This window comes from Eptesicus fuscus, chromosome 17 (assembly GCF_027574615.1).
Source record: "Eptesicus fuscus isolate TK198812 chromosome 17, DD_ASM_mEF_20220401, whole genome shotgun sequence".
Lineage (NCBI taxonomy): Eukaryota > Metazoa > Chordata > Mammalia > Chiroptera > Vespertilionidae > Eptesicus > Eptesicus fuscus.
Genome location: NC_072489.1, coordinates 7095737 through 7120753, shown reverse-complemented (window position 1 = coordinate 7120753; position 25017 = coordinate 7095737). Strand labels below are relative to the sequence as shown.

The window sequence follows — 25017 nt, the reverse complement described above, 5'->3', positions numbered from 1 at the left end:
CAGGAATTGGAAGTGTGGGACTAGTGGATTTCCCATTGGGGTGGCATTGGTCAGCCATGTGGGGAAGGTAAGGGAATGGCCACACAAGAGCCACACAACTCATTCTCAGACATCTGCTGAGTCTGCCCAGACCACTGCATCCTGGACCCAGGCAGCTGACTGCTCTACAGGGTGTGAGCTCCACAGGATGGGACAACAGGGAGTTGGGAGGTTGGGGCTAAGCTCTTTCAGTGACTGAGCTAATAGGCAGCTTGAAATCAGAGGCAGGAAAAGGTGGATCTCAGGGTGTCTTTGGCCTTTTGTTAACCTGCCCCTGGGTTCCATTATGGTAGAAGCCAACCCAGGTTGATGGCATATAGAGGAGAGTGCTTAACCCAAGAAAGATTGTGTCTGTGGGTAATGTGAGAGAAGGACCCTGGAGGCTGTCCTTTCAGTCTCTCCCCAGAGCCACATGACCCAGTCTCTCCTCACACAACTCTAGTCTGCTCTGAGCTCTCCTCCCCCCAACTGGAGTTTATGGTAAGTGGCTTCAAATGAGATTTTGTGTATTGGCCCTTTAAGAGGGCAAGTGGGTTTCTAAGCATGCCCTGTCTCTTCCTGGTGTATAGACTCCCCACTAATTTTCACAGTCAGATGTTGTATGGTCTCCTCTCTCTGGGTTTGGGCCCCGTGTGAGGTAGAGACTTCATGCTCTTCAGGGGGGACCTTAGCAGCTGAAATATCCCACCGGATCCTTGGTCATTGCTCATTGGTGTGGGGCTAGACTGTTTTGTGTCATTGCCCATCCTACCAGTCTCAATGTGACTTCTTCTGTAAGTCCTTAGTTATCAGTCTTTCGTTAAGCTTGTCTTCATTTGGTTATTCAGGTGGATTGTTCTACATTTTAGTTGTAATTCCATTTTCAGGCCTGGGAAGAGTGAGTGTAACTTCTACTTATGACTGTTTGGGTCCTCACAATAGGAACTCTTATGCATTATCAATGGAGGCATAATGTAATCATTTTGGGGGAGAAATGGCATAACTTATTAAAGCAGAAGTTGTGACTACCTAATCACCTGGCAATTTGTCTCCTGTGTATAAACCTTATAGAATGGCTTGCTCTTAATTTTCCAGTCATAGTTTTCTAATGAATAACATAAAATATTCAAAAACCTTGTGTGTGTATGTACGCATGTATATATGCAGGCTGACCATCTGTCTATGTCTGTCTATTTAGATATATATATATATATCTAGTCAGCCAAATGGTGAATCTTGTTTTTAAAAAATATATATTTGTTAATACTAGTAATTTGTCTTTTCTCAGGAAAACTTTTTTGATTTTATCTAAGTTTTCTCATTTATTACCAGATAATTGAACAAAATATTACCTTACAATTGCTTTAGTGTTTTTTGTGTTTGGAATACATCTTCCTTTCTCATTTTCAATTTGGGTATTTTTTCCCCCTCATTTTGTTATTTGATTAATTGATTTATTCAATAAATATGTTGAATGCTTAGTATTGTGATTGATAAGAATTGTGTGAAATTTATTGGTTAGTGAGGGAAAATTGATAATAAACAGGTAAACATAAGTAATATAATATTATGTCCTGGTAAGTATTAATAACAAAACCTACACAGTGTAAGAGCATGGACAATGATCCAGGGGGAACATTTTTTCTTTTCTTATTAAGGTATAATTGGCATATAACATTACCTTAGTTTCAAGTGTACAACACAATGATTTGATATTGTATATATTGTAAAATGACCACCACAACAAGTCCAGTTAACAGCTGTGATCATATGTAGTTACAAAAGTTTTTTTTTCTTGTGATGAGAATTTTTTACTCTCTTAGGAACTTTCAAATATACATTACAGTATTACTAACTATAGTCATCGTGCTGTATATTTCATCCCAGGACTTAATTATTTTATAACTGGAAGTTTGTACTTTTTTGTTTGTTAATCCTCACCCAAGGATATTTTTCCATTGATTTTTAGAGAAAGTGGAAGGGATAAGGAGAGACACAGAGAGAGAAAGATCCATGTGAGAGAAACAGATCGATTGGTTCCCTCAAGCATGTGCCCTGACTGGGGCCAGGATCGAGCCTGCAACTGAGGTACATGCCCCTGACCAGAACTGAACCCAGGACCCTTCAGTCCTTGGCTGATGCTCTATCCACTGAGCCAAACTGGCTAGGGCTGGAAGTTTGTACCTTTATCCATTTCTCCCACTCCCCACTCCCTGCCTGTGGCAATCACCTCTCTGTTCTGTGTATCTATGAGCTTCACTTAAAAAAAAAAAAATTCCGGCTGAGACCGGTTTGGCTCAGTGGATAGAGCATCGGCCTGTGGACTCAAGGGTCCCAGGTTCGATTCCGGTCAAGGGCATGTATCTTGGTTGCAGGCACATCCCCAGTGGGGGGTGTGCAAGAGGCAGCTGATCGATGTTTCTCTCTCATCGATGTTTCTAACTCTCTATCCCTCTCTCTTCCTCTCTGTAAAAAATCAATAAAATATATTTTAAAAAAAAAAAGAAAAAAAAATTCCACATATAAGTATTTGTCTTTTCTCTGACTTATTTCACTTAGCATATTGCCCTCAAGATCTATGCAAATGACAAAACTTTGTTCTTGTTTATATCTGAATAATATTACGTCTCTCTCTCTTTATACACATCTTTATCCATTCATCCATCAGGGAACACTCAGATTGTTTCGATTTCTTGGCTATTGTGATAATGCTGCAATAACATGGGTGCACATATTTTCTCAAGTTAGTGCTTTCATTTTTTTGGATAAATACCCAGAAGTGGAATCGCTGGGTCATATGGTTGTTCCATTTTTAATGTTTTGAGGAACCTCTACCCTGTTTTCCACAGTGGCTGCACCCATTTGCATTCCCACCAACAGTGCACAAGTGTTCCCTTTTCTCCACATCTTTGTTGTTTGCTGTCTTTTTGAAAATGGCCAATCTAACAGGTGTGAGGCAATATCTCATTGTGGTTTTATTTGCATTTCCCTGATGAGGTTGACCGTCTTTTCATGTACATGTTGGCCACCTTTATGTCTTCTTTGGAAAAATGTCTATTCCGATCCTTTGCCCAGTTTTTCCTCAGATTTTTTGTTTGTTTTATTATTGAGTTGTATTGAGTTCTTTATATATTTTGGGTATGTGAATATTTTCTCTCGTTCCGTAGGTTGTCTTTTCGTTTGGTTGATGGTTTCCTGTGCTATGCAGGAGGGGAAGCTATTTTTGATGAGGAGTGCATCTATAAGGAGGTGTCCTATTCTTCTATTTATAGCAGGTTGTTGCTTCGGTTCTCTGAGGCACAGCTGCCAAAATAAATAATTTATGATATGTTATTTGACACATAAAGAATTAAGATTGTCAAAATTTTTCTGAAGTATGTATTTCATTATTATGTGGTTTTAATGTAATTTTAATGCTTTTTTAAACTTCAAATTCAACTAATTTTGTGATATTAATGTGGAAGTCCTTTCTTTGTTTTTATGTTTGCTCTGTCTCTCACCTAACCTTCCCAAGATGCTTTGCTGAGTATGTTCTCATTTATAGTAGCATGTAGTAATTTTTATTCCATTGAATGCATGTCATTTACATACACTATAATTACAGCTACACTTGCTTTTACTTCCATCCTCTCATTTTCTGTTCTGTGTTTCTTTGAATGGTTGTTTGTGTTTTCTGTAGTTTGTTAAATGTTCTATGTTTTATTTTTCTTCTCCTGGTAATCAGAAAAGCTCACAATCTCTTTTTTGTTCTATGTGAAGCAACATTTAGGACTAAAGGGCTACAGTGTGTGTGGGAGGGGCTGCAGAGCCTCCTGCTCAGAGGCTAGTGCTTCACAGGTTGTCAGAGAGGATGGGCAACAGGCTGCTGGGTGACCTGACTGAGGCTGCAGGGGACACACCACTCCGCTGCCCTGCCCTGAACTTTCAGCCAGGCCAGCCCCATCCAGATTGATCTCCCCCATCAGGAAAGGTGGTTCCATGTGGTTCCCATTGAAATGTCCAGAGCACAAGAGCCTCTCACAGAGGTTGCAGGGGCTGCTGCTTCCCTGGTGAGGGATGTCTCAGACTAACGAGACAGCTGTGCCCACGGAGCCGCCTGGCTCCATCGCTCCAGCCTTGGCCACTGAGACATGGTACGAGAACAGGCCAAGAGCTCCCGATCTTTGAGGGATCTGCCCTTCTGGGAAGGGTGGCTGCCAAAGGGTGGAGGTGCCAGAGGCTGCTTCCAGAAGACACTGCTGAGGAAAGCAAATAAAAAAAGAATGAATGAGTGAAATAAAAAGAAAGAATGGAAGAAACAGAGATGAGGAAACAGAGGTGTCATGAGGGTAGCTAATGGTGGAGCCAAGAATCCAACTCTGGCAGTTGGATTCATGCCTCTCAGCTCTGCTGTCTATAAATGGATGAATGAATAGAGAGAGAGTGGGGGTATGGAATAAGATGTATAACATAAGTAACTTATTTACTGAAGATATAAGATAATTATGACCAGAATGGTCTATGGTGGACCCGTCTATGCTATTATAAGTCAGGACAATAGCTGCTCTGGGCAATGCTGGGCCTGGGAGGGTACACAGGAGGCTTCTGTGGTATTAGTCATTCCGTGGTTTGATCTGGGTGCTGGTTACTCTGGCCTGAGACATGGGGGAGCCAAGACTATTTAAATCTGAGGTCTTACTGACAGGCATGGCATCTTTGGGCAGTTGAGACTGTGGCTGATACAATTAGTAGAACAATAGAATGTGTCACTGAGTTAATGGATGCAGTGTGCCTGAAATGAGAGCACAATAAAAAACCCAGCCATAGATCTATGGCCACGGTGAGGGAATCTGTTAGAACTTTCCAAGCTTCATGGGGCTACGGACACTCGAATGCTGAAGCGAGGCAGGTTGTTGCTTCGGTTCTCTGAGGCACAGCTGCCAAGAGCCAGTGTGCCTTGGCCAGCTGGCTTTGTGCACTTTGGGATCAGAGAACTCCATGCACAACAACTTCTGGACAAAGATGCCTTGGCTTCAGTCTTTGGTTCAAACAAAAAGCATTTTTGTAAGCCTCTGTCTTCTTGACGAACTTTGAGTAAGTTCAGCTCAAACTCTGTTGCCTTTGGCTCTGGCCAAATTCTGCTGCTTGGAGATTTGTTTTGTTTCTTTTTGATGCTCTACAAGTCAACAATTGCAAAATATACCAAGAAGTGAACATGTTGTGAAGACAATGAGAAACAGACCCGTGGCTGCCAAATAAGGAAGTGAAAAGACAGAACCTTCTAGTTACATAAGCAGCCGAGTGCAGGGTGCGCACTCCAAGGGAGAAGACGCTGGGCCTGGCGCTGGAATTCCTCCGGAGCCAGTGCCGCTGTTTATATCTGGGTTCAATAAAGATAATTCACTCCATCCAGTGTAATCTTTAATCATATTATGGCTTCTTTCCTAAGATCTTTCACCTACTTTTAGATGCAACTCTGCGAATTTAGAGATGGGCCGGAGGAAATAATGAAAAGTTGGCAATTTTGGGTCCCATGTTTCAAAAGCCGCCTGCATCTCACCGTTGCAAGGCAGGCTTCTGAAATCCTTTCTTGTCCTAAAAACAACTTGTGAAATTCCACACACAAAAGGAGACACAAAGCCCCATCTCACACAGAAACTGCTCCACCAGGTGGATAGATGTTGGCATTCTTGTGATTTGAAAGTGTTACCAATGTGTAAGGCTGATTTGTGTCCACAGAGGAGGGAGTTCTTTAGTTTGCCACTCAGTCTATAGGCATCAATGAAAAATTTGAATGCAATTGCCTTTGACACTAGAAGAAAGGGCAGAAATATGTATTTCAGACTTCTTGAAATCTGGCTGATAGTTATGGTGGAGCAAGTGAGAATACCAAGAAATAATTTATCTTCATAAGAGTGGATGACACACTTTCATGTTAATATAAAACTCCCAAACAAAATCAATCCCCTAAGCCTGGTAGGGTGGAAATGGCAGAATCTCCTTATAATATTCTTTTTTTAAAAAAATATTTTTAACGATTTCAGAGAGGAAGGGAGAGGGAGAGAGAGAGAAGCATCAATGATGAGAGAGAATCATTGATTGGGTGCCTCCTGCAGGCCCCACACTGGGGATTGAGCCCACAACCCGGGCATGTGCCCTGACTGGGAATCGAACTGTGACCTCGTGGTTCATAGGTCGACGCTCAACCACTGAGCTATGCCGGCTAGGCCTTATAATATTCTTAACTCTTTAAAAAATATATAAAATTATATGTATTAATTATATATCAATGTGTATATGCGTTAACTCACTTTTTCCTCCTCTTTTTTCTTTTTATTTCTATTTCCCAGTTCTAATACAATGCTTGTGAAATTGTTGCTTTATAATTTATATAGTCATTTATTTATTTGACCAAGATTTATTGAGTGCCTACTATGTATTGGACACTGTTTTGAAGGATTTCATAGTGAACAGAAGGGACAAAAATTCCTGTCCTCCCAACCTTACATTTGAAAAGGATAAGAAAAACACTCCCCACCTCCCCTCTTTCCCCAACCTCCCCCCAAAAAGGAAGAAAAGATGAAAGAAGAACAGGAAAAAATAATAGGGCTGGGAAGAAATTATGTGAGTATATGTATTTGACAGGGGAGACTGTGGGGAGGTGTTGGAATTATATGAAGCAGTCCAGGAGGTCTTCATTGAGAAGGTCCCACTTGTATAAGGTTATCAAGGAGTTGTAGGGGAAAAGCATTCTGCCCATAGAAACTACAAGTGCAAAGAACCTTTGGTGGAGCATGCCCCAAATTCAAAGACCAGTGCAGAGGTCCATGTGCTAGAGCAGAAGGAACAAGGGATGGGGGAGGAAATGGGAGATGAGATCAGAGAAGAAATGGGACCAGGTTAGGAGGCTCTTGGGGCCTTTGACATCACTGGCTTTTATTTGGAAAGAAATGGAGAGCCAAAGAAATGGATGATATTGAGCTGAGAAGTGATTTGATCTAACGCCAGTTTTAATAGGACCACTTTGGCTGATCCCTGAAAATACATTAAAAAGAGGTGAGTCCTAGCTGCTTTTGCTCAGTGGTTAGAACATTGGCCCGTGGGCTGAAGGGTTGCAGGTTCGATTACGGCAAGGGCAGGTACCTTGGTTGCAGGCTTGCATCCCTGGCCCTGGTTGGGGTGTGTGCAGAAGGCAACCAATCGATGTGTCTCTCTCATGTCGATGTTTTTCTCTCTCTGTCTCTCCCCTCCCTTCACTCTCTCTAAAAAAGAGGATTAACAACAACAAAAAAAGTCAATCATCAATCAATCAAATTAAAAAAGAGGCTAGAGTGGAAGCAGATAGACCTGTAAGGGGCTATTATTATGGTCTAGGAAAGAGATGATGGGGGCTTGGTCCTGAGGGCATGGTAAGACATGGTAGGTTTCTGGATATATTTTGACATAAAGCCAATAGGCTTTCTGAGGTATCAGATGTGGTACAAGAGAAACGGGATTCAAGGATGGCTCCAAGACTTTTGATCTAAGCAACTGGAAAAATGGAGTTACCATTTATGGAAATGGAGAGCCTATGTGAGAAGAAGGGAGAGGGAGAGAGAGAGAGATAGAAACATCAATGATGAGAGAGAATCATTGATTGGCTGCCTCTGCATGCCCCACACTGGGGACTGAGCCTGCAACCTGGGCATGTGCCCTGACAGGGAATCGACTGTGACCTCCTGGTTCATAGGTCGATGCTCAACCACTGAACCACACTGGCCGGGCAATCAGCTTTTCTATTTTTTAAAAAAACTTTTTTCTTAGCTTTTTTGATGATTGCACTTCCCAGTTACCTCTCCTGTCATAACCTGCAACGTAGGCAGGTGACTAAAAGAGGAGCTGATTTATAACTCATTCCACTTCCCTTTTTAAGAAATCATCCTTGGCATTCTCTGCACAGCTCCTCCTTGAAATAATTTTTATTTTTATTTTAGTGGCTGTAAATCTTTGTTTTAGGTTTGTATTCGTCTTACCACTTTCTTCAAAGGAGAATTGGCAGGCAGGACCCTGCAGTTATTTCCTGATGGAGTAGCCACAATTCAGAAGATATCCTTGTTCTTTATTTTTTAAAACTCAATAGCAGAACTTTTAAAGATATTAAATGGGGAAATTTAGGTCTATTGCAAAGTTTGTCTTTTTAAATTTAAATTTTATTTTTTAATTGCAGTTTACATTCAATATTGATTTGTGTTAGTGTCATGTGCACGTCATAATAGTTAGATAATCAGACACTCTGCAAAGGGTTCCCCCATTATTTGCAGCCCCCACCTGGCACCATACATCGTTATTACAATATTATTGACTATATTCCTTATGCTGTACTTGATATCCCTGTGACTATGCTGTAGCTATCAAATTGTATTTCTTAAGTTCTTCACCCTTTTTATCCAGTTCCCTCCATCCCTCCCCTCTGGCAACCATCAGTCAGTTCTCTGCATCTGAGTCTGTTTCTATTTCGTTTGTTCTTTTATTTTGTTATTTAGATGCCACACATAAGTGAAATAAAGTGGCATTTGCCTTTCTCTGACTGACTTATTTTGCTTAGCATAAGACCCTCTAGGTCCATCCATGCTGTTGCCAATGGTAAGATTTCATTTTCTTATGGCAGAGTAACGTTCTATTGTATATATGTACCACAGCTCTTTTATCCACTCATCTGCTATTGCAATTTTTAAAAAGTCCCCACCCCAGGATATGTTTTTATTGATTTTAGAAAGAGAGGAAGGGGGGGGGGAGAGAAGAGAGAGAGAGAGAGAGAGAGAGAGAGAGAGAGAGAGAGAGAGAGAAACATTGATGGGTTGCCTCCCTGTACACTCCCTGACTGGGGATCAAACCCACAACCAAGTTATGTGCCTGACTGGGAATGCAGTCTGCAACCTTTTGATATACAAGGTGATGCTCCAATAAACTCATCCACCTGACCAGGGCTATCCACTCATCTATTGATGGGCACTTTGGTTGTTCTGTATCTTGGCTACTGTAAACAACACTGCAATGAACATGGGATGCATATATTCTTTCAAATTAGTGTTTTGGGTTTCTTTGGATATATTCCCAGAAGTGTAACTGCTGGGTCATAAGGCAGTTCCATTTTAACATTTTTGAGGAATCTCCATACTGTTCTCCACAGTGGCTGTACCAGTCTGCATTCCCACCAATAGTGCACGAGGTTCCCTTTTCTCCACATCCTCACCAGCACTTGTTGTTTGTTGATTTATTGATGATAGCCATTCAGACAGGTGTGAGGTGATATCTCACTGTAGTTTTAATTTGCATTTCTCTGATGATTAGTGACATTAAGCATCTTTTCATATGTCTATTGACCATCTGTATGCCCTCTTTGAGAAGTGTCTATTCAGGTCCTTTGTCCATTTCTTAATTGGATTGTTAGTTATTTTGGAATTGAATTTTATAAGTTCTTTATAAATGTTAGACATTAACCCCTTATCAGATGTATTGGCAACTATGTTCTCCCATTTAGTGGGTTGTCTTTTTATTTTGTTGATGGTTTCCTTTGATGTGCAAAACCTTTTTGGTTTGATATAGTTACATTTGTTTATTTTTCTTTTGTTTCCTTTGTCCAAGGAGATATATAAAAAATATATTGCTAGAGAAATATCAGAGAGCTTACTGCCTATGTATTTGTAGGAGTTTTCTGATTTTGAGTCTTAAATTTAAGTCTTTAATCCATCTTGAATTTATTTTTTTGTGTGTGATATAAGAAGGTGGTCTATTTTTTTTGCATGCATCTGTCCTATTTTCCCAACACACTTTATTGAATAAAGTGTCTTTACTCCATTGTATATTCTTGCATCCTTTTTCAAATACTAATTGACCATATAGGCATGGGTTACTTCTGGGCTTTCTATTCTGTTCCATTGATATATGGGTCCTCTTTTTAATGCCAGTGCCATCCTGTTTTGATCACTATGGTGGCTTAGTATAGTTTGATGTCAGGTTTGATTCCCCTCCTCCCCCCCCCACCATAGGATGTAAGCTCAGCGAGTTAAGTGAATGGAAGAGTGGGTGCATTTATGAATCAATAGGCACTTCTCTTATGCTGTTATACAACTAAAATCTAAATGACTCTCTCTTCATGTCTATGTCCTATTAGAACGGGAGGGAGAGAGACCATATCCAGGTTAACAGAGAAGAATCACTTCAGCCAATGATACCAAGAAAATAAGGTGGGGAGATAGGGAGAGGGGAAAGGGAGGTGGTGGAAAGGGAGTTGCATTTCAGAGTGATTAGGGAAATTCTCTCAGAGGACAGGAGAGGTAAGCTGATACTGAAGGATGACAAGGGTCCAGCCAGTACAGACCTGGGGCAGAACCTTCTGGGTAGAGAGAACTGACAAAGCAAAAACCCTGAGGCACGCTGATCTTGGGGGTGTTCAAGGAACAAGAGGAAGGCAGCATGGCTAGACCTCAGTGGCTGGGGCGAATGATGTGAGTGGCCAGGGAGGGGCTGCCTCAGTGCAGAGACCATGGGGCTCATTCTACATGGAGACCCTGCTCCTCACAGAGCCTGTGGTGAGTGAGTTGGGTCTTGAGGGATTCAAAACTGCATTTGAGTCAAATGGATTTACAATGATGGGGGGATCATGAGAAGCTCAGGTTGGAGGCAAGGAGAGATAATAGTAGGTTATTTTATTTTTAATAGTAACACAGATTGCTAATGTTTACTTACTCCAGGCACAGTGCTGCATGCTGATACCATTCAAACCTTCTGATCTCTTTATTATATTAGGTGGGTGATCTTTTTACCCTTTTTTACAGAAGAGTAAAGGGAAATTGTGATCATTTTTGGGGCTTGCTGACTTTGGGGGAACCCCTAGGAGGCATGTAGGTGAAGATATATAAAGAAACCATTGGAATCACACTTTGCTCATATCAGGCAGTCAGTCAGTAAGTGTTGAATGAAATAAGGGTGAGATATAACGTGGGGAGTAAACCCTCCCTGGGTAGTACTGAACTTGAGAGGGTGGATGAGTGTGTATTTTTAGCTGTGTGGGCACTGAGATGAGGTTGCTGAAGCCAATTCAAAGCTGCTTTACTTTCCAAACTGTTTACGACATTGTGGTGGCTGTGTGTCTTTTCTGGTCAGCGAGTCTCTGTTGTGCCTTTATGAGCAGAGCCCACCTCCCATCAAAGAAGGGACATTTACCGGGGTGATCACTTTGTAAGGTATAAATGTCTAATCACTATGCTGCACACCCAAAATGAATATGATATTGTATGTCAACTGTAACTGAAAAGAAGTGACAGAGCCAATGCGTGGCCAGGTGAGCCAGACTCTGACACCAGGTGCACCTGTGTGAGCTTTGAGGTGGAAGCTGGCTCACACAGCATCTATTTGGGAGATGTCTCCATAGGGCCTGGGAGTGGTGACCTGGGGACAGGGACCCCAGCAGTTTCAGGCAGCGTCCATAACCAGATACGGGTCCTGATGGTGTGAGCTGCATATATGATCCCTATGATGTCCTGTGGTCTGTTCAAATTCTCTTATTTTACTTTAATTTTATTTGCTTTCTTAAAACATTGCCTAGTTCACTTACTTAATCACATTTATTGTGTAAAGTCGAATGTGGTGCTATCTTATAATTAATCTCTACTGTGCCTGTGTTTATAGACCCTTGCTTATTTCTAATGCTCTTGTGCTTGAAGTCTTTTTTCTTGGCTGAGTTATTAAAAAAAAAATAATCAGCTGTTCATTTTACTTATCCATCAAGTGATTTCCCCATTTATTTCTTAAATTTCTGAGTTTACATTTTTAATATTTATTGTGGTTTATTTTATTATTATTTCCAGCTTCTTTTTGTCTAATACTTAATTCATTTATTTCATTATTTTTATTTCTAAAAAAAGGCAGTAAATTCTGTGAATTTTCCTCCAGGTATTACCTTGACCAGACTCCATAGGTTTCTGTATGGGGTACCCTCATTGTAATTTTTACTTCCATTTGAGTGTCCAGTTGCTTAGGATTGTTGGCTCTTCTTTTGTTATTTGTTGGGAGATGGTAACACACATACATGCACACACACACACGCATACACACTGTCAAGTGCATATATTTACATATCCGGTCTGGAAGTTGGCTATGTTAGCTAAGTCCTGGAGCCCTTTCAATGCAAGCTCATCAGTGGCCTTATCCATTTCATTCTCAGCTCTGCCCCACACACCTAACAGGATCTGATTTATACACAAATTAAGTAAACATGTGTTAAATGAATTTTTAAAATCTTATATCCTTAGTTTTATTTCTATATGAGGTATCATTTTCAAAGTTGTCCTAAACTCTTCTCATTTAATCATGTATTTTTGTGAAATGTGTCTTTATTTAAATGTCTTTAGTAAGGTATTCTTGAAGCTTAAGGGTACCTAAAGATTTGTGATGTTATATATTGGCATTCATCTTAAGAATACTTATTAAATGCTTATCATGTACTAAGCACTGTGCTAAGCACTAGAAATACAAAGGCAAATTAAAAAAACCCACAAATTTTCTGCATTTTGTGATTCATATATTTATATTTATGAAAAGAAATAATAAAGTAAATAAATATTAATTTAGAAGAATTCTGAGAGTTACAATGAAGAAAGCAAACGAGTCCTTGTTAGAGATATCAGAGAGATGGCTATTAATGGGATGGGCAGGGGGTCCTCCCTGGGGAGAGGGTGTTGATGAAGATCAAACACCAAGGGGAGTCAGTTCTACAAAAAGCTGGGGGACCATCCACCAGGCAGAGGGGACACCACCTGCTGTCACCTGGACCTCTGCACTAGCAATATCAATGTTTTCTTTTTGTCAGTGCTTACATGATACATGTTTACCTAAACAATTATATAATCCATACAATTATCAATATTTTAACATAATTTTTATTGATCATATAAACAAAATTATCTTGGATTCTCTCACCGCCTCCCTGCCCCAATCTGTAAATTCCTTATTTGTAGTACAGAATTTAGTCCTTTCCCATTTGTAACAATGTGTGATAGTTTGGTTTTGTTCTGACCTTTTCTGGATGTTTTTAGGTACTATCCTCTCGTTTTCAACACTGCTTGGCCTTCCTGCTGAGTTTTCTACCAGGGCGTTACTTATTTTTTGTCCACTGTCAGCTCTGATAGAAAACAGCCTAGTTTCTGTGTTAATCCATTGGTTACCTTTGAACCCCTCTGGGGACACTAACTGAATTATCCGCTCTCACAACTATATAAAAATTGTATATAGTTAAGGTGTACAACACGATGTTTAAACATACATACACATTGTGAAATGTTCACCACAATCAAGATAATTTAACACACCTATCCCCTCACACAGTTACATTTTAATTTTTTTTGTGTGTGAGAACAATTAAGATCTACTCTCAGCAAATTTCTGGTATACAACACAGGGTTACTAACCATAGTCACCCTGCTGTGCATTAGATTCCCAGAACTTGTCCATCCTGCATAACTGAAACTTGGCACGCTTTGAGCAACACTTTTCCAAGTTCTGTTTGCATCAGTATCTGTTTCTTCAAGTGCACTGGTTCACTTGTGTGTCTCCTTAGGCAGGTGGCTTTCCTCAAATTGGGGCAACCATTCAGCATTCACACTTAGAAAGAAAGTTCTAGATGGGAGATACTGATAGTAGTTGCACATTAGTGCTCCGGTTGTGATGTTTCCCCTGCCCCACTTTCTAGCCTGGCCTCATCTGGGGGTTCTTTATTCCCTGGTGGGAGGGTGATGTGCAAGGGGGCAGCAGGTGAGCTGGGGACCCCTTCGCATTGGGCTGAAGGTGAGTGCATTAGGAGATGTTAATACTCTCAGGTAGACAGTTATTTTCCTTCCCGCCCTCCCCTCCGCCCCCGTATCCATGAAGGCAGGGGGATGTTCCCAGGGTAGTTCAGGCCACTCTGCTCGGCCCAGTGCCCTAATGGTACCTCCCTCATGGTACTTCCCCTTGACCCAGAGTCAAAATTCCTTGCAGTTTCTGGTCCTCTGATGGGATCTCTTCTGTTTGATGCTTTTAAACATTTGCATCATTATTACAGTTTTTCAGTTATTTCAATGCGATCTCAGAGGGGAAGGATTAATATGTGACCCATTTTGACGTTAGGGTCAGAAATCTGTGTGTAGGTAGACTTTATTGGGTGATTCTGTTTTACACTTTTTCCCTTTCCACTTTGCTGGCCATAACAGAAGGACTAAAGCAAAGATTCTTGAGTCATAATTTAAACAGTAAAGCTTAAAGAATGTAGATTTAAGAGTTTGCTGGGTTTTAACTGTCACATGGGGCATTTCAGGATTCCTACTCAAACAAAACTCATGAAAAGTTCTCTCCCTCTTCCACCTCCCTCCCGACCCCCCCCAATCACCACACTGGCATGGAGGGATAAATGGTGATGGAAAAAAGAAAAAAAAAAAGAGAAAAAGTTCTCTCTTTTCCAAGTGTGGTGCCAAGTCAATCCTGCTGACTCACAGTGGTATCTCCTGTGGGCCAGTGTTTAACCAGGGATTAGAGGGGCTGACGGAGGTGGTGGGGGACAGTTGCTTATAGGCACACGAGGATAAGAGCTAATGCAGTTAAAACCCCAGCTCTGTGGAAATATAGCAGAGGGAGGAGCGAATTGGGATGTTATGAAGGTGTCAGCATTTGTGACAAATGGCATGAGGCAAGGAAGTGCAAGGCTCATTTGAGGAAAACAGAGTCTCACGTGACTGGAGCAGACAGAGGTGTTGCGGGATATTGTTAAGCAAGCTGAGTGAGTAGATCCAGGTGTTTAAGAGCCTCACTTGCTGAAATAGTTGGATTGACTTGAACAGGCAATGGAGAATCACATAAGCTTTTAGGAAGGCAATGGCATGATTGGAGAGTTGTATTAGGTGCCAGTGTGTGCCGTGGAGAATAGACACTGGCTATTTGGGACAAATGTACAAATGTACCTCAGGAGCAAGGACAGCGCTGAGGCCTGCACTGCTCAAACAAGTTGACTGACAGGAAGGATCCTGTGAGTTGTCAGGGGTCTCAGAGCTGGGCTTAGGTTGACAGACGACTGCAGGGCAAGATGGGCAGTGTCATGGATGAGCCAGGTCAGGATCCCAGCAAAAGGAGCCCGCCTGTGCAGGTGTGGATGTGTGCTGAATGAGGGGAGAGGCCAGGGTGAAGAACTGCATGGGGGAGCCAGGGACACTGCTGGGAGGGTGGTCAGTGCGGGGAGCATCACAGCTCTGGTGCTGCAGTGATTCAGGGCCCAGCATAATGGCAATGGCTAATTTCTCTGTCTTGGGTCACCTTTGGAATTGACCAGAAGGGTCACACTTAAAGGAAAAACCTGTGAATTGAGAAGAAGGGTCATACTTAAGGGAAAGAATATGAATTAAGTTTGGGGTATGTGGAATTTGAGGTGCCTGTGGCATACCCATGAGGAATGTTCAGTAGACAAGTGGGAGCATCCAGTTCAGCACTGGAAATGGGGCTCTGGAGAAGCCAGGAATTGGGTCATTGTCTGCGACACGGTTTTGGCAGTGGAGGAATCAGTAAGATTGCTCAGACTGAAACAAAGAAAGCAAGTGAAGGAAAATCCCGGCCAAGGAGAGTACAGCAAAGGTGTACTGCATCCTTGAAGTATTTCTTCATCTATAAAGGGCATCTTATTTCATGTGCAATGAGAATTCCAGCATTTTTTTTTTTTTTAAATTTCTTTATTGATTAAGGTGTCACATATTTGTCTTCATCCCCCCATTCCCATCCCACCCCTCTCCCCACGCATGCCCCAATCCCCTGTTGAACTTAACCGTTGGATAGGCTTATATGCATGCATACAGGTCCTTTGGTTGAACTCTCCCCCTCCCCCCACCCTCCCGAATTCCAGCATTTTATTACCATTAGTGTTTAGAACAAATGACTCAGAGGAATTTGGCCCAGCATGAGAGTTGCCAAATGGGCCAGCCTTGTTGCCTGCCTTTTTGAATCACCCATGGTGCAATTGGGCCATTCACTTCATGCGTTTCTTCCTTTCTGGATGAGATCTACTTTCTAAGGGAAAACAATGCCGTTATCAGGTTTTCAGTTTTATGTATCAATGATCTATTACTTTATTTCTCTAATCTTTTCCCCACAGCCCAGGTTTTTACTACCTGGAACTAAAAACAACCTACAGGACACCAGAGCTCAAGTTAGAGAAAATCATCTCTGATTTCAGTGGGAGGGGGAGGAGCAAGCAGTTCACCTATTTGCCTGGAAGGACATGGGTCCTAAACAGCGATTTGACTTTGTATTCACTTTTTGACTAGGTGTATTGGCCTTATGTTTCTTATTACCCTGTAAATCTCTTTACCATGTTGAAAATTGAGGAACACATTTCTTCTCCTTGGCTCCATGCATCTGAAAACCATGCGTGGCTAAGTGTACAGTGCCAGTGGAAAATGGATTTTCTGGAATATCAGCTCTGGCCCTCAGAGATTAAGAGTACTCCATGTGGTGAGCAATAAATCTGGACTCTGCTGTGTTTAATTAAGATAATTTTCCTACTTAGCCCCAGATGTGGAGATGAGATTCAATTTTATTGTGCCTAAAAGAACACATCCTTCCAAATATGCATGTCACCGACGTGGAATGTGACCACAGTTTTGCCTGCGACGAGCCTCCGTCTCCTAGAAGGAGAAGAACTTTGGCAGGAACAACTTCCAGCCCTGTCTTCTGCTTCTGCAGAGTTTGCCACTAAATGGGATGACTTGGGAGGTGAGGAGTCCCACTGCTTAGGTGCCAGATGGCAAAGGAAGAGGGAGAAAGGCCAACTTTGGAGTTAGCACTTTGGGATGTTCACACCACTAGGGAAAATGGGAAGTAATTTTTGCTGAGATGGTAAAGGGAAAGCTGCTGGGTGGCATTTCTTGCCAGGTACAGCATCAATACATAAAGACTTTGACCACCAGAAAGACCAAATTTTTGTTCTGTTCTGTTTTTGCAAATTAATAGACAAATGTTAAGAGAATCATCTGATATCTCTTTACCAGTCCCTGAAAATACTTTGAAAAGAGCAATATAACCACAAAATGAACATTGGGAATCCTAAGATAAAAGAGAGCTGATAGCCTTGTCATTCATTTCTGAATTTCGTCCACAGGTTTCTTGTAATGAGGTAGCCCAATCTGTGCTTGACCATATCCCGAAAGGTAAATACATCTTGTCACAGGGAAGCCCATCCTCCCTTTGAAGAATTCAGGTGATTGAAAGTGTCTTAATTATATTATTGTGACAAATTCCTTTTCTCTGAGTCTTTCTCCCTTTTGTTTTATTGTTTTTAATTTATTTATTTTACAGAGTCTGCCTTAGGTTCATTTGTACAAACAGCACAAGAGGACACTAGCTCTATGTTGACAGAGTCCAGCAGTCCTACCAGTCCTGTCCTCATATCGGCAGACAGAGGTCTCTACTCTGGAGCCTTGGTGGGGGCCTGGGCACCTTTGGGAGCCTGAGCCTGAGCTGGAGCTGCAGCACAGACTGGGGCTTGGTTTGAGCCCTGGCCTTGGACTTTGGCTGGTGGAGTCTGAGACCCTTGGTGATGTGGGCATGAGCACGTTTCCCAGGCTTGGGGGTGGGGAAGGGCGGGCAATGTAGGCAAGTTGATTGAATTTGCAGCTGCTGCTCTTTAGGATCTTGGGCTTGACTTCCTTGGGCTTAAGGAGAGCCTTGATAGCCTTGGCACGTGCATTCATGACCTTGGCATGGTTGACCTGTATCTTCTTCAGGCCCTTGTTGTTGTGCTCCTTGGCAAAGTGTATGTTCCTCAGGAACTTGGAGTCTACCCCATTAAGTGTTTCATATCTTTGTGATTGGGGTTTCTTGATGCCATGTCTGTGGTTCCTGGACTTGGCCATATGTGCACAGAAGCCCACAGCTCCCAAAGCGCCCAGGACCAGACTTTTAGTTCATTATTTTACAGGAACACAAAACAACAGAATGTCCCTTATTAAGGCCAACTATCTCTTAGGCTCCAGGCATCCAAAAGGATAAATACACATCCTTGTTTTTAAGAAGATTATAATTGAGTGGACAAAGGGAGAAAACCACAAACTCCCCAGGGTTCGGGTCGCATCTTATTCATCTGTAGTTTCAGTGAGTGGTAGAACAGCTGGCACAAAGTAGGCACTCAGATATTTTTGATCAAAAGAATAATTGCATTGTTTTTCTCTGATTATGTCCCATGCCAAACTGTGGGACTTTCTGGTCATCTTGGGTGATGACTAGAATTCTAGCTCTCACTTTTTGCTCTCTCACCTGACTCACAGCATCCAAGTTTTGTAAGGTATTAGCACTCCATCCTGACTGGTCAAGTCTGCACATGTGTCTGTGTAGCATCTGCCTGAGGTCCTCCTTCTCCGTGGCCTGATTCCAGTGAGCCTGGCCTAGACAGAGACTCTAGGGAGCATTTGAAATCTTGGGCATCTTTGCAAGACATCCCCTCCCCCCACCACTTTGGAGTTAGCACTTTTGGATGTTCACACCACTAGGGAAAATGGGAAGTAATTTTTGCTGAGCTCAGTCTGGCCAGAGAGATAACATAGATATGCAAAGAACCCAAGACAGTTGTGGTGACAGAGAAGGGATGCAAATTGGCCCTGGAGTTGAAAGAAAGAATAAGGTACAGCATTAGTGCTCTGTAGGCAGTACATACCTAGAAAGAGAATTGGTAAAACCACTGGCACATTGCTCTCTAGGCAACCAGTGTCAGAGACTCATTATTGTGTCAGGGAATGCTCAAGCTTTCCCTGGAGGATTCATTCACTCATTCATACAGTTGCTAACAGGAAGTCAACTATGTGCACTGTTATAGACAGGGAGCTGCCTCAGTGCCTAAGACAGTCCACATCCCTGCTTTCAAATGGGGTGGGATTGAGAATAAACAAACAAAATACCTGTAGTTAGGCCTTAGAGATGTTAACATTAGAAAGCATTCAAACCTGTAAAGAATTTTTGTGAGTTTATTTGAGCCAAACTGTCGACAATTGCCGAGAAGCAAAAACTCAACATATTGGGATAATGCTCTGGAGAATAATGTCTATTTTATTTTTTTAAAAACTTAAAAAAAATTATCATCAAAGGAGGAGACGTAAGTGGGTTATATGAAATCCACTGGTGACAGATTAGGGAGGTGAGAGAAAGCAAAGTAGGGAAACCTCTGTGATTGGATAAAAAGTAAAATGATAACCTGACCAGTGTGACTTGGTGGTTGAGTGTTGACCTATGAACCAGGAGGTCATGGGTTAGGGCACATGCCCGGATAGCAGGCTCAATCCCAGTGGGGTGGGGTGGCATACAAGAGGCAGCCAGTCAATTATTCTCTATCATCATTGATGTTTCTATCTCTCTCTCCCTCTCCCTTCTTCTCTGAAATCAATAAAAATATATTAAAAATAAAATAAAATGGCCCTAACCGGTTTGGCTCAGTGGATAGAGCATTGGCCTATGGATTGAAGGGTCCCAGGTTTGATTCTGGTCAAGGGCATGTACCTTGGTTGTGAGCACATCCCCAGTAGTGGGTGTGTAGGAGGCAGCTGATGGATGTTTCTCTCTCATCGATGTTTCTTTTTCTTTTTAATTTCTTTATTGATTAAGGTGTCACATATTTGTCCTCATCCCCCCATTCCCATCCCACACCCCTCCCCACGGAAGCCCCAACCCCCTGTTGAACTCAACCGTTGGATAGGCTCATATGCATGCACACAAGTCCTTTGGTTGATCTCTCCCCCCTCCCCCCAACCTCCCCCACCCTCCCTCTGAGGCCCGACAGTCCGATCGATGCCTCCTTGTTTCTGGTTCTGTTCTTGTTCATCAGTCTATGTTGTTCATCATTTCCCCTAGATGAGCGAGATCATGTGTCACTAGAGATATACTTATAAGAACTGAATGTGAGACGAGCAATAATAGTTATGCTGACAGGCAAATGAATCAGTCTGTAGTGAGTTTCTTTCTGGACCAACAGTTCTTTAGAGACCCAATTTCAATGTCCACCAGTTCCTTATGTGTACATGTCAGCACTGACCCCTCAGCTCTGGATGGTGGACAAATGGTGGTAACGGAGGTCCGACTCCCTCTGGTTTGGTCTCGGCCGGACCCAGAGGCACAGCTTCACCCGGACTCAGGTGCACGTGGCCTCACCCAGACCCAGGTGCGCGTGGCCTCTCCCAGACCCAGGAGCGCGAGACCTCTCCCGGATCCAGGGACACATGGCCTCACCTGGACCCGGGGGCGCGTGGCCTCACCCGAATCCAGGGACACATGGCCTCTCCCAGACCCAGGGACGCGTGGCCTCACCCGGACCTAGGTGCGCGAGGCCTCACCCGGATCCAGGGACACATGGCCTCACCCGGACCTGGGGGCATGTGGCCTCTCCCAGACCCAGGGACGCGTGGCCTCACCCGGACCTAGGTGTGCGAGGCCTCACCCGGATCCAGGGACACATGGCCTCACCCAGACCCAGGGGCGCGTGGCCTCTCCCAGACCCAGGGGTGCGTGGCCTCACCCGGACCCAGGGGCACATGGCCTCCCCCGGACCCGGGACCCAGCCTCACCCGGATGCAGGGGCACACGGCCTCACCCGGACCCGGGATCTAGCTTCACCCAGACCCAGGGGCACGTGGCCTCACCCGGACCCAGGGGCGTGTGACCTCTCCCAGACCCCTGGTCGCGTGGTCTCACCCGGATCCAGGGGCGCACGGCCTCACCCGGACCCAGGAATCAGCTTCACCCGGACCCAGGGGCGCATGGCCTCACCTGAACCCGGAATCCGGCTTCTCCTGGACCCAGGGGCGTGTGGCCTCACCCAGACCCAGGGGCGTGAGGCCTCACCTAGACCCAAGGGCGTATGACCACACCTGAGCCCAGAGGCTCGCAGCCTCGCCTGGACCCGGGTCTCAGCGGGGTTTCGTCTTCTTGATCCCAATTCCTGTTGGTCAATTCCCTCTCAGCAATTCCTTCGGTCATTTTCTCAGAGCTCCAGGGCGGCTGCCGCAGAACTCGTTGGGCGGCGGGCTCGGCGAAGCTCCGGTGTGCCCAGTGTGCGGCGGCGGGCTGGTCCGGTGTCGCTGAGTCAGCCCTTGGGTCTGCAGCGGTGGCCGGTCGCCGAGCGTGCGCACCTGGCCGCTTCCGGGGCGTTGAGATTCTTGAAGGACTCGGAGGTCAGCAAGCGCGGAGTCTCCCACCCCATGTCTCCCAGGGGCTCGTCTGTCCATGCTCGGCAGCGAGTGGAGCCGTCCCCTCAGCCGGAGACCGCCGGGGGAACTGCGCTGAGCACGTTCCAGGCCGCCATTGTGTCGCCTGAGCCGTAGTTCTTAAAGTGTGGACTTTGGGTCACCGGCGTCAGCATCATCCCACGTACCCCTCTCTTTTATTCTAGTTGTAGAGCATCTGCTCAGCCAGCCCTCTGGTGGTTCTGGATGGTGTCTGCTCTGCTCTCCCGTCGTAGTCTCAAAATTGTTGTGGTAGGCAACGATCAGGCTTCCGCCCTATGCCTCCATCTTGGTCCTCCTTTGTATAGTTAAGTCTTGATTGTTGGTGTCACTGGGAGGAATTGTCCTCCAGGCCAATTGGCCGTGAGGACCATCTTTGTCTATATAGGAAGAGTTGCTGTGCAGGAGACATGTTTATGGGCCAGGTCTTGATGCAGCAATGCTTTGGTGCTCACTGAGTCTGCCTCCTGAATGTGTCCCTTGTGCGCGTGTTTGAAATCTGGTGTCATCTCACACCGACCACTAGATGCCCTCGTTTCTGGGTCTCCAATGTAGTGTAGGTCAGCTACTGCCTGAGGCACTCAGCAGGGAAAAGCTTCTGCTCAGCTTGGCTGGGGCGGAGCTACAGGGTGGAGCCTACAACCTTGGCTTCCTGTCAGCCCCGCCCTATGAGGTTCCTGTGTCTGTGTCCCTCTGTACTCCTTGGAAACACCTCTGAGAGAAACGCGCCCTGGAGTTTCGCCCGCTGCCAAACAGTCTAGTCTCTCCCCTAATGAATCTGGATTCCCAGATTCTCGCCTGGAACTGGGTTTCAGTGTAGTTGGAACTGGGTCTCAGCGCAGTCTGGTGCTTCAGCGGCACAGGCAACCTTCCCTCTTCTGCGCACCTTCCCGTGCGCGCCTCTGGAACTCTGCCTTCCGCCGCTCCTCTCTGCCTTCCGCCGCTCCTCTGCCTTCCGCCGCTCCACCCCACAGCCCAGATTCATTCCCCCAGCGTGCGCCTGGCTTCCCAGGGTTTCGCCCGGAACTGGGGTTCAGTGCAGTCGGAGCTGGTGTTCAGCGCAATCTGGAGCTTTTATCTCCTTCCTGCTAGTGAACGCCGGCCAGGCCGTCAGCCGCCCCTTCCTCTCCGGCTCCGTCCTCCCCACACGCGCGCATGCTCGTGTCTCCGCCCATGTCTCCATACCTCAGGCTTTTACGGCTCCTCTGATTATCCTTGTGGTTTTCTCTTTCCTTCTAGTTGTGGGCATTTCAGTCTGCCAGTTTTCCTGTGGTTCTGGATGATGTCCGTTTTGACTTTTAGTTGTATTTTTGAAATTGTTGTGCCCGACTGTAGGTTAGGTGTTTAACCTATGCCGCCATCTTGGTTTCTCTCTCATCGATGTTTCTAACTCCCTATCCCTCTCCCTTCCTCTCTGTAAAAAAAAAAAATCAATAAAATATATTTTAAAAAAAGTGAAATGTAAGACACATGCTTCTTTTACATAGGTAACAGTCAACAATCAACACCATAACAATAGCAATGAGAGAATTTGTGGTCTGCACCCTGATGCCATTTGTTGTACCCTGAGGGATCCAGAAAAAGGGAAGTTACAAGTTACCCTGACATTCCACAGATATATTATCTTAGATGCAAAAAAGACAATAGGCTCAGCAAAGATTGAAGTTGATCTTTGTCTGGAAAGATACCAGCCTAGTACTTGACTACCCACTATAGACTGCTTTTTAATGAAAAGGTTTTAATTTCAGACCATCCTTTGTGGTTATTTTAGCTCTATGAATTTGCAAGGCTGCCAGGCAGGCCTTTCCTGAGTTAGTCAGGTTAGCATGGGGCCCCTTTTCGTCCACAGAGACCATAAACAAGGATGCTATAGAGTAGGTGAGACAGGGCTGATGGGGAAAGCCTCACAAAGAGGTGACATTGAGTTGGGACTGAACGATAGCAGGGGAACAGGTATAGTCTGGGGTCATATAAGCAGTTTGATGACCTGGATGTGATGCTAGACTCCAAGAAAAAGTGCACCTATGAGAAGAGGAAAAACAGCAGCCTCTAATCCTTCCCCTTTTCCCATTATTTAAGAAATTCAATGGCATTGGTTGGTTAGCATCTAGTTAGAAAGATCAGAGTTAACAAATAAAAGTATAGGACACCCAGCCCTGCCGGTGTGGCTCAGTGGTTGAGTGTCAACCCATGAGCCAGGAGGTCATGGTTTGATTCTCTGTCAGGGCACATGCCTGGGTTTTGGGCTCGATCCCCAGTAGGAAGTAGCCAATTCATGATTCTCTTACCATGGATGTTTCTATCTCTCTCTCCCTCTCCCTTCCTTTCTTTGAAGTTAATAAAAAACATATTAAAAAATACAGGACACCCAATTAAATTAGAATTTCAGAGACACAATGATTTATTTTTTAAATATAAGTATGTCCTAAAGAAAAGAAAAGATCAAAATTCTCTGTAGTGGAAGCAAATACAAAAACGGATAGAAGAAAGGAAGGAGAGAAACAGGCAGCGTCTCCCATTAGGGACTAACCTCAAGGGGGTTGACCTCCGCTCAGCTTTGCCGAGACTAGTCAATCCATGGTCAGTGATGGACCCAGGCCAAGGGGCAGAGGAGGATGGGTGAGAGAGAATGTGGGTGGCCAAGCTGGTTCTTCCCCCTTCCAGGACCCACTATGGAAATGAACAGTAGGGAATCCCAATCCTCCTGGAAGCAGCATGGCGGGGGCAGTGAATCAGTGGATCAGAACAGCTGTTCAGAGCCAGGCTCCGGGGCCAACTGAGCCATTTACCTGCTGGGGAGCCTGGGACACGTTGCTGAAGAGAGCAGTCCCTCATCTGTCTAAGGCCGGTAAGAGGAGACTTTAGCCCTAAGGGATGTTGTGAGAATTAAGTGAATTAATGCAGGGACAGGCAATGGTAAAATTCCAGGCCCACAGTAACTACTTTAGAAAAAAAAAAAGAATTCTAAGAAAATAGAATATCTGTTTGCTTCTAGATCACATTGTACTGCAGATGACAAGACCAGACAGCAAGTTTGAGGTGGAGCCCTGGTTATCAAAATGGCCGCCCAGACCACAAAGCTGAGTTATCTCAATTACAGCAGCAAATTCCTGTCGTGGCAATGAATCACAGGGCGCATGCACACAGACGCAGGCTCTGGGCTGTGCTGCCCGGGTAACGAAAAGCAGACACTGCCATGGCCTAATGATGCGACGCGTGTAGCAACCGGGCCGTAGCCTGGTTATACAGCACGGGCCGTAATGAAATCCAGCTTCTTTGTAGAATATTTTCCCCAAATGATAAGGCTTTGCATATGGCTCTTGCCCCCAGTGCAGCAATTTTTCCCAAAGCAAACAGTATAAAGATTTTAACTGAGGCTGGAAAACGAAAGCTTGTCTCAGTCTAAGGACGGCAAAGCCATCTGCGAGGAAAGCAGCTTTGTGATAGAAAACACACAGAGCTGTGCTGCTCAAAATAATTTAATCATAAAATACCACTTCCCGGGTCTGGAGAGAAACATTTCTACTTGGCCACTGGGGCGTTCTGGAGAAAGGCGCTACATATCTGCAGTGTGGTCATAGTGATGTTGAATTTCAAAGAGGAAAAAAAACAATGGATTTTGGCAAACAAACACTGAAGAGATCATCTTTTCAATTATTTACAGATGATTTTGAAACAACTTTGACAAAACAGAAACATGGCCATCGGTTTGAAGGAAAAGAATCAGATTTTGCTGTTTGTATTTTATTTTGAACACATT

At 44.2% G+C, this 25017-nt stretch overlaps 1 protein-coding gene across 1 annotated transcript in view; it reads right to left on the bottom strand.

Moving 5' to 3' along the window:
* LOC103292901 (neurofilament light polypeptide-like) overlaps window positions 1–17906 on the bottom strand; it is a gene marked incomplete at its 3' end in the record, with an annotated part of 36100 nt that extends 18194 nt beyond the window's left edge. The window contains 1 exon segment of the mRNA XM_054729331.1: window positions 17426–17906. Within this exon segment, the coding sequence (XP_054585306.1) occupies window positions 17426–17906 (481 nt within the window).
* Between the last annotated feature and the right edge of the window lie 7111 nt (window positions 17907–25017).